General features: G+C 51.1%; 1 protein-coding gene across 9 annotated transcripts in view; it reads left to right on the forward strand.

Moving 5' to 3' along the window:
• The window catches only part of Dctn1 (dynactin 1), a 50,901-nt gene extending 42,190 nt beyond the window's left edge, over positions 1-8,711 (forward strand). For 6 of the 9 annotated variants that reach the window (XM_013514619.1, XM_005385510.2, XM_013514620.1 and 3 more), the window contains 17 exons: positions 64-216; positions 1,221-1,381; positions 1,487-1,655; positions 2,038-2,106; positions 2,387-2,449; positions 2,553-2,702; positions 2,866-3,027; positions 3,111-3,242; positions 3,464-3,589; positions 4,267-4,409; positions 4,676-4,842; positions 6,320-6,334; positions 6,523-6,656; positions 6,774-6,966; positions 7,223-7,302; positions 7,737-7,826; positions 8,230-8,711. In XM_013514619.1, the coding sequence (XP_013370073.1) occupies positions 64-216; positions 1,221-1,381; positions 1,487-1,655; positions 2,038-2,106; positions 2,387-2,449; positions 2,553-2,702; positions 2,866-3,027; positions 3,111-3,242; positions 3,464-3,589; positions 4,267-4,409; positions 4,676-4,842; positions 6,320-6,334; positions 6,523-6,656; positions 6,774-6,966; positions 7,223-7,302; positions 7,737-7,826; positions 8,230-8,367 (2,145 nt within the window). In that variant the 3' untranslated portion in view covers positions 8,368-8,711. The remainder of the gene's footprint in view (positions 1-63; positions 217-1,220; positions 1,382-1,486; positions 1,656-2,037; positions 2,107-2,386; positions 2,450-2,552; positions 2,703-2,865; positions 3,028-3,110; positions 3,243-3,463; positions 3,590-4,266; positions 4,410-4,675; positions 4,843-6,319; positions 6,335-6,522; positions 6,657-6,773; positions 6,967-7,222; positions 7,303-7,736; positions 7,827-8,229) is intronic. The other 3 variants (XM_013514618.1, XM_005385514.2, XM_005385516.2) reach the window with 1 other exon arrangement.
• The last annotated feature ends 225 nt before the right edge of the window (positions 8,712-8,936 follow it).

Consider the following 8,936-nt stretch of genomic DNA (forward strand, 5'->3'; position numbering starts at 1 on the left):
CAGGGTAGGGTGGTTTTGGGGCTGTACTCTGGCTGAGAGCCTTCTTCCCCATCCACTTCACAGGCAATTGAGATGGAGTTGAGACAGATGGAGGTGGCCCAGGCCAACCGGCACATGACCCTGCTGACAGCCTTCATGCCTGACAGCTTCCTCCGGCCAGGTGGGGACCACGACTGTGTCCTGGTGTTGCTGCTTATGCCTCGACTCATTTGCAAGGTATGGCCAGTCGTTCATATGTACAATAAAAATCTGTTGAACTTGCTGTGAACCAGACGTTGAGGATGCTGAATGAAGACAGTAGTCAGCATCTGCCCAGAAAGAGTTTACGAGGTAGCAGAGGAACTTACAGTGAACAAAGTTACAGATGACCTGGAATCTCTGTAACTGGATTTAACCAACTGTAGATCAGAAATATTGGGGAAAGTGATATCTGCTGAACATGTACAGACCTATTTCTTGTCATTATTCCCTGAACAATATAGTATAACAGTTTTCCTAATGTTTATATTGTATTAAATATTATAAGTAGCCACGAGATGATTTAAAGTATACATAAGATAATGTGTAAAAGTGGCATTTTATATGAGACTTAAGCATCCGTGGATTATTGTGTCTGTGGGGGGTTGTGGAACTAATCCCCTACAGATTAAAGAGATAACTGTATTACAGATTATGTGTGTGGGTTATGTTGTTTTTGTTTTTGTTTTTGATTTTGGTGCTGGGGATTGAACCCAGGGCCTTGTGCATGCAGGGCAAGAGCTCTACCACAGAGCCACAGCCATAGCCCAAATTGTGTGTTGTAAAAGAGATAGATTCTTTGAGGGAGCATCACTGGGGATCTGATTTAGATGAAAACTGGGTATGACTGAAGAAGTAACATTTTAGCTGAGAGCCAGAAGATGGCTAGGAGTTAGCTAGGGGAATAATTGGCAGCATAGCATTCTAGGTGGAGAGAGAGTGGGCCGCAGCTTTAAGTCAGGGAAGACTTGGTTCTCACGGTCCCACTCCTCTTTCGTTCTCATATCCTAAATCCTCATAAGCTCTAGTAATCACATCATTACCTTTTCCCCAGAGGACACTCCCCACCCATCTAAGAGCTGCTTTCTCTCTCTCATTTGTCTGTATCTGTGCTTCCCACATAGTTGTTAAGTTGTGTCCACTATTCCTGAGTCTGTTCTCTAGCCTCTGCTCTGAGTTCTCTGTCCCTGGTTTTGCTGCAGGCAGAGCTGATTCGGAAGCAGGCCCAAGAGAAGTTTGAACTAAGTGAGAACTGTTCAGAGCGGCCTGGACTTCGAGGAGCTGCGGGGGAGCAGCTCAGCTTTGCTGCTGGACTGGTATACTCACTGAGCCTGCTGCAGGCCACATTGCACCGCTATGAGCAGTAAGTGACCTCTGACCTGTGCTCCAGGGTCATGGGTCCAGGATGGGCTGGAACTGAAGTTGCTTGGAAGACGTTACCCTCACAGAGCCCCTCTCTGGTCTCCAGTGCCCTTTCTCAGTGCAGTGTGGATGTGTATAAGAAGGTGGGCAGCCTCTACCCCGAGATGAGTGCCCATGAGCGCTCCTTAGATTTCCTCATTGAGCTGCTGCACAAGGATCAGCTGGATGAGACTGTCAATGTGGAGCCTCTCACCAAGGCCATCAAATACTATCAGGTCTGGGACAAGAATTCAGACTTGGGGGCTGCGGGTATAACTCAGTGGCACAGCGCCTGCCTTGTAAGTGCGAGGTCATGAGTTCAATTCCTGGTACCACTAAATAAAAATAAAAAATAAGAATTCAGACTTGGGGCAGGAGGGAGGGAAGCTTTTGCCTGACTGGAGCTATTGCCCGTGTAGTCAAAGTTGTATGTGTCAGGCTGGCTCCTTGAGGCCTGATTGACTCTTAGATAAACTTGCCTTATAACACAGCTGCCTGGTGGTCTTGGATTCTCCTGTACGTCTGGAGACTTCAAATGACCATGGCTCATGCTGTAGTTTGGGAAGAACTCCTGCCTTTCCCGCAGGCTAAAGCTGTTTTTTTGTCATCTCTCTCCAGCATTTGTATAGCATCCACCTTGCTGAACAGCCTGAGGACTCTACCATGCAGCTGGCTGACCACATTAAGGTGAAGTGTCTGGATCCATGATTTAGTCCCCTGTACAAATCAGAATCAGAGGATATTACATTGAGAGATCAGGCCCCCAAGGCATGTCACATGAGACTGGGGTAGGGCTACCAAAGCCAAATCAGGGAAGCTAAAGGACCCACTTATACATGGGGATCAGCACAGGGTGGAAGACCTTACTCTCACAGAGCCCCTCTCTGGTCCCATCACCTTCTTAGAGGTGATGATGGGCAGAAGGTTCCTGTTGGGGGCTGATGACCACACGCTTCTATCCTCACAGTTCACCCAGAGCGCCCTGGACTGCATGAGTGTGGAGGTGGGGCGCCTGCGTGCCTTCTTGCAGGTGAGAGCACATCTAGAGCTGTGAGAGCGCCTCTTCCTTCTTGGTGCCACCCCCACCTCTAGTGCTGACTTAGTTCCCCATCCATTTCCTGTTTCCTGCCTAGGGTGGCCAGGAGGCTACAGATCTTGCCCTTTTGCTTCGGGACCTGGAAACATCATGCAGTGACATCCGCCAGTTCTGCAAGAAGATCCGAAGGCGAATGCCAGGGACAGATGCTCCTGGAATCCCAGCTGCACTGGCCTTTGGATCCCAGGTTTAGAGCTTTGATTAGGGAGGGGAGTGAAGCTGAATAGAACGGGAAGTGGCCTAGCATGTTAAGCTGTGGATCTGGTCAGAGGACAACACTGGCTTTTTGGGTAGCTGGGAACTGTAATGCTGCGGTCGGGATGGGCTCTTGACTGTAGTCTGTCACACAGGTGTCGGACACACTCCTGGACTGCAGGAAACACTTGACATGGGTGGTGGCTGTGCTGCAGGAAGTGGCAGCCGCGGCTGCTCAGCTCATTGCCCCCCTGGCAGAGAATGAGGGGCTACCTGTGGCTGCACTGGAGGAGCTGGCTTTCAAAGCAAACGAACAGGTTGGCCTGGATGACTGGGTAGAAGAGGACGAGAAATTGCTGACGAGCACAGGGCTCTCACTCCTGCCTTTGCGTCTTTGTAGATCTATGGGAGCCCTTCCAGCAGTCCCTATGAGTGTCTGCGCCAGTCTTGCAACATCCTCATCAGCACCATGAACAAGCTGGCCACCGCCATGCAGGAAGGGGAGTATGATGCCGAACGGCCCCCCAGCAAGGTAGGGGGAGCTCTCCTTGGAGGGGCTCCAGTGGCCTGGAGGAGCAAGGCTTGCAGAGTTGCTGCTAATTGTGGGAGGCCAGGGAGGCAGGAAGAGGGCATCTGGAAAGGAATATCTTGCCTAGACAGCAAGAATATTTTCCTTAACTGGATTTCTCTGAAAGGAACGCTTTGATGATGTCTGCTTCCCATCCCTCTGCTCTGGCCCATCCTATTCCTTAGCCTCCCCCAGTTGAGCTGCGGGCTGCAGCCCTTCGTGCAGAGATCACAGATGCTGAAGGCTTGGGTTTGAAGCTTGAAGATCGAGAGACAGTTATCAAAGAGTTGAAGAAGTCACTCAAGATTAAGGTGAGGATGGGGTATAACGTCAAGTGAGAGAAACCAGACGCACAAGCTTAAGTATCTCATGGTTTCTCTTCTGTGAGAAACCCAAAGTATAAATAAATTAAATAGCAAAATAAAGGATGTAGAATAGGAAACAGGGAGACAGGTCTTTTATAAAAAGGAAGGGGACCAAGAGATGGAGGGAGAGTGGAGGGAGGGGAGAAGGGAAAGGAAAAAGAATTAAGATGTCTTGCGTACATGTACTGACTCCCCATGGTGAATGTGATCATTATGTACTGCAGACATACTAATAAAAAAAGAAAAGAACAGAAAGGGTAGACTTAGGATTTGGGATCCAGGAAGTATGGTAGGACCCAGGGCAGTAGCAAGTATAGGAATTGGGACGGGGACAGTTTGGGGGAAATAGGGGGCCAAGGAGTTCTCAGGAAGCTTTCTTTTCTTTCTTTATGTTTTGTTTTTTTCTTTTCTTTTCTCTCTCCTTCTGTCTCTCTCTCTTTCATTCTTTCTTTCTGTCTCTCTGTCTGTCTGTGCTAGGGGTTAAAACCAGGGCCTTGCACATGCTAGGCAAGCGCTGTCCCACTGAGTCACAGTGCCATTCCTGTCAGGGAGCTTTCTAGCTTGTGTGATCTAACCTAGGTCTTGAGGATGTCAGGGAACTAGAAGCTCCCTGTCTTGTCCAGGGAGAGGAGCTGAGTGAGGCGAATGTGCGGCTCAGCCTCCTGGAGAAGAAGCTGGACAGTGCTGCCAAAGATGCGGACGAGCGCATTGAGAAAGTCCAGACTCGGCTGGAGGAGACCCAGACACTGCTGCGGAAGAAGGAGAAGTCAGGCACCTTCCCTGAGGCCCTACCTCCTCCAGCCTTCTCTCCTGCTGGAGGCTCTCTGTCACTACCCCTTTTCCCCTCTCCTCAGAGTGAGATTCCCCATTTTCCTGCTCCATTCCAGCCTTACTGTTTCACCCCATCCTAAGCCTGTGCTGCCCTGTCTCTGTCTCCTCACTAGCAAGGCTACCCCAAGGATCTATCAGGACTGAAAAGTCAGGTGGGCCTTGTTGAAGGGACACTGCCCAAACCTGCATTCTGTTTCACAGAGAGTTTGAGGAGACAATGGATGCACTCCAGGCTGACATCGACCAGCTAGAGGCAGAGAAGGCAGAGCTAAAGCAGCGGCTGAACAACCAGTCCAAGCGTACGATTGAGGGGCTCCGGGGGCCCCCTCCCTCAGGCATTGCTACACTGGTGTCGGGCATTGCTGGCGGTAAGTACAGTGGTTTAGGCAGTGCTGACCCAGAGGAGACTGACGATTGCTTTGGAGGACTTGGCCATGGTGTGACTTCTGCCTCTTCCCTGTGGATGTTCAACCAAGAATGTTCAGTCAGTTTCACTCTGTGCTCGCTTTCACCAAGTTTTCACCTCCCCTGAGGATGTGCAGAGTTTGCTCTGACTAAAGTAGGGCATGACCAAGTTTGTCAGGCAAATTCAGAATGATGATGACAGTTGGACTCTAGTAGCTGGCCCTTTGGCAGCTACCCTCTGGCCTTTCTGTCCCAGCTTTACATTCCTAAGGGTTGTCAGTCTGCTGCACTCAAGTTTTCCAGCCTTGCCTGAAACCTGCTTTTGCTTCTCCCTCTGTTAGGCACTGCGTTTCCCCACTGAGCTCATGGCTCAGCTTTCCCCATGGCTTCATCTTACGGGGTGATTGTCTTTTCCATTGCATAATTCTCCCAGCTTTACTTCTAGCTTCTACTCTGACCTTTCCCGAGTCACTCAATATGGTTAGGGTTCTTACTCAGAGTTTTACGGCTTCAGGCCATGTCTCCCCAGTTTCCTGGGTAAGGAAGTGGCTGCTGCATCTTGGTTCTCATCTACCCTATAGTTTGTTTTTTGTTTCTCCTTTAATTTCTTACTCTTTTCATGTCCAGAAGATATCTTGTTGCCCTGGAGTTAAAGCATCAGGGCCTTTGGACGTTCCTCACTGCTCCTATGTCTGTTTCTTTGTTTTGTTTTGTTTTTAGTACATGTCTGCAGTATATCAGATCACGTTCATTGTGAGGAGTTGATACACGTGTATAACACCTCTTAGTGCTCCTGTGTCTTGTCTGCTTGTTCTCATCAAAGTCGCTGTCACTGGTGTCACTTGCTTTTGGGAAGTAACCAAGCACCTTTGTGACATTAGACTCCTGTGGCACAGAGAGCTGCATGTTCTTCAAAATTGTCACCCTGTACTGTTTTAAGCATAGTCTCTTTAAACAAATACTAGTTCTGAAGTCATGAAACATCCCTAAATCATGAAACTTTGACTCAGAGCAATGGGGGAAACCTGAGGAACAAGAACTGTGCTTGTACCCTCAACCCAAGCTTTGCTGCTGGTGAGCACTAAGGGCACAGACGCACGGGGCTCTCTGCAGCACTCCTCATTCCCTTCCTGGAGGTGGAGTAAGAGACAGGGCGAGGGGAACAGCCTCACATCTCAGGTGCTTCGTCCAGCACACTCACTTTGCCATCCTTCTGCCACCCTGGTGCAGGCCTCTTTCCCTCTTGTCCTTTTTCCACACACATTGACTCTTACCCCAAGGGCAGGGACAGAGGCACGGTGTTGTAAAGAGAGTAGGCTGATTAGGCCAAGGGTTTTCCTACAGGTTGAGTCCAGGATTCCTCTGGTGTGCCCCCATCTCTAAACTATCTAATTCCTCTCTCCTCTTTTCCTGCTCCCCCATGGGCTATCCTGAGCACAGAGGAGCAGCAGCGAGGTAGAGGCCAACTCAGCGGGGGCTTGCCAGGGGGGTGGTGGGCACTGGGGCTGGGGAAGCAGGGTGACATTTCCCCTTGTTTGGGAGCAGCTAACATTGGAGGTGGGAGGGAAGGAAGAAAAGGAAAGAGCAGCAGTGAAGCCCAGTTTTCCTTCTGGGGCTAAGGACATTTGTTACGGTATCCACAGGCGGCGCTCCTGGGCAGGCTCCAGGGTCCTTGCCAGGCCCGGGGCTGGTGAAGGACTCACCCCTGCTGCTTCAGCAGATCTCTGCCATGAGGCTGCACATCTCTCAGCTCCAGCATGAGAACAGCATTCTCAAGGTGAGGGGCTCCCAGGGAGAGCTGGGGTGGAGGATGGAGCACACCTGTCCCGTTGATGATGCATGGCAAAGGCCTCCTGTCATCGCTTACGTCCACCCCTCCTTTTTTCTCCCACAGGGAGCCCAGATGAAGGCATCTTTGGCAGCCCTGCCCCCTCTGCATGTTGCAAAGCTTTCCCTCCCGCCCCATGAGGGCCCTGCTCCTGAGCTAGCAGCTGGAGTGCTATATCGTAAGACCAGTCAGCTGCTGGAGACGTTAAATCAGCTGAGCACGCACACTCATGTAGTAGATATCACTCGTGCCAGTCCTGGTATGTACCTGCTGATCCCTGAGATCAATAATACACCCCTTCTCCTCACCCCAGGATTTAGCTCCTTCTCAGACGGTCCTACACATAGAGGCTTTTCCCAGCAGTGTCCTTTACCTTCGGTGTTTAGTTTGCCTGATTCTCTCACTGTCTCTCAAGTGCCTGCTCCATGAGAGTTTATTACCTGCATTCCTGACTTAGTCCATTGCAGCTGTCAGCCTGGGCCTTGGTGGGCCTTACCAGCTTTCCCTTCCAACAGCTGCCAAGAGCCCGTCGGCCCAGCTTATGGAGCAAGTGGCTCAGCTGAAGTCCCTGAGTGACACCGTTGAGAAGCTCAAGGTCAGCTCAGACCCTGCCCTTCCCCACCCTACTGAGGTCACTTCAGAGCATTCATTGATAGAGCCAAACACCTTTGGAGTTCCTCAGGGGCCAGCCCCATGGTGGATGGCACATTGGGGAGAGGGTAGAAGGGAGGCAGGATTTTTGCCTTGGGAAATAACTGTCTCGGTGCAAACAGAGGGTATGTTCTTAACAAAATGCATGAGTTGGTCTCACGTTTAGGGGGTGCAATTCAAGCTGAACTGAGTCAGAAAGAATGAGGATCTCTAAAGGGGGGCGTTGCAGTGGGAATGTGGTTGGAGGTGAGAGCAAAAGCATAGCAGTGGGGAAGACTTCATCCTGCCCTCCTGGTATTAATAACTGTGAAACCGGGGAGGTCTTTTGCTAATCTGTGCGAGGGTCCCCTAAATGAATTCTTGTCTTTCCTTCCCCAGGATGAGGTCCTCAAAGAGACAGTGTCACAACGCCCTGGAGCCACAGTCCCCACTGACTTCGCCACTTTCCCTTCATCAGCCTTCCTCAGGGTAAGGGGAGCTTGGGCATGGGATGGCATAGTGTGGAGGGTCCAGATGGGTCTTCTTCCTCCTCTGGAGTTTGAAGAGACCTCAGGAGTCTCAGGTCCAACTGCTGTGCCTACTCTGCTTTATCTAGCAAGTCCAAGTCTTTCTTGCAAGTAACACACAACTGCTTGCTATTCTGATATCGTAACATGTAAAACAATACCTTCCATGACTTTTGATGCCATGACTCAGAAGTCCTTTGTGAGGCTGTTTACCCCTGTTCTAATTTGAAAAATGTGGCCACGATGGCCTAACAGCTCAAAGGCCACGGTTTCCCAGGGGCTGCCTTGGAATCAGGGACCTCTTCAGTGGCCCACAGTTTAAGTGAGCCCCTGACCTGGGATCTTCTTCCCTCTCCAACCCCAAGGCCAAGGAAGAGCAGCAAGATGACACAGTCTACATGGGCAAAGTGACCTTCGCGTGTGCAGCTGGCCTTGGACAGCGACACCGGCTGGTGCTGACCCAGGAGCAGCTGTACCAGCTTCACAGTCGCCTCATCTCCTAAGCACTCCTTCTGCCACTGTCCCCTTCACCCCTCAGCCTTCGTGGTGCCATTTGGCCCAATGCACAGCCACCTCAGCCAGCCCTCGGTAGAACCATGTGGGCTAAAATCTCCCTGCCCTGTTCAGCTTTGCTCCCGTCTTGTCAGAGTCCCACTCCGGCCCCTTAACCTGCGTTCCCCCATGCCTATCCCCAGGTGTTGTCCACAATTTGCTGTCAGCTGCTCCCTCTTTCCTGAGGGGCCTCAGGGCATGTGGGGGGTAGGCTGAGACCCCCACCACCAAAGGTCAAGTGAGGTCCCCCTGATTGAGGACTTCACCCCTTGATTAAAGCAACTTATGCTTCAGTGCTTTCTGTGTGATGTTGAGGGCGGGCTTGGACCGTGTGGCTCAGAGCGAGAGTGGAGAAGGGATGCTGAGGAGGCTTCGTCTGTGTTGCATTTGAGGGCCCCTCTCCGCGGTGACTAGCACGGTGCCGTGCCCCTCGAGTGCATGTGCAGTAAGTTACCCTGAGCAGGGGGAGAAGGACTAGACCTAGGGGTAGGCATGTAGGTTCACTGAGGGAGTTCAGAGA

This window comes from Chinchilla lanigera, unplaced genomic scaffold (assembly GCF_000276665.1).
Source record: "Chinchilla lanigera isolate Chin_1 unplaced genomic scaffold, ChiLan1.0 scaffold00023, whole genome shotgun sequence".
In the NCBI taxonomy this organism is placed as follows: domain Eukaryota; kingdom Metazoa; phylum Chordata; class Mammalia; order Rodentia; family Chinchillidae; genus Chinchilla; species Chinchilla lanigera.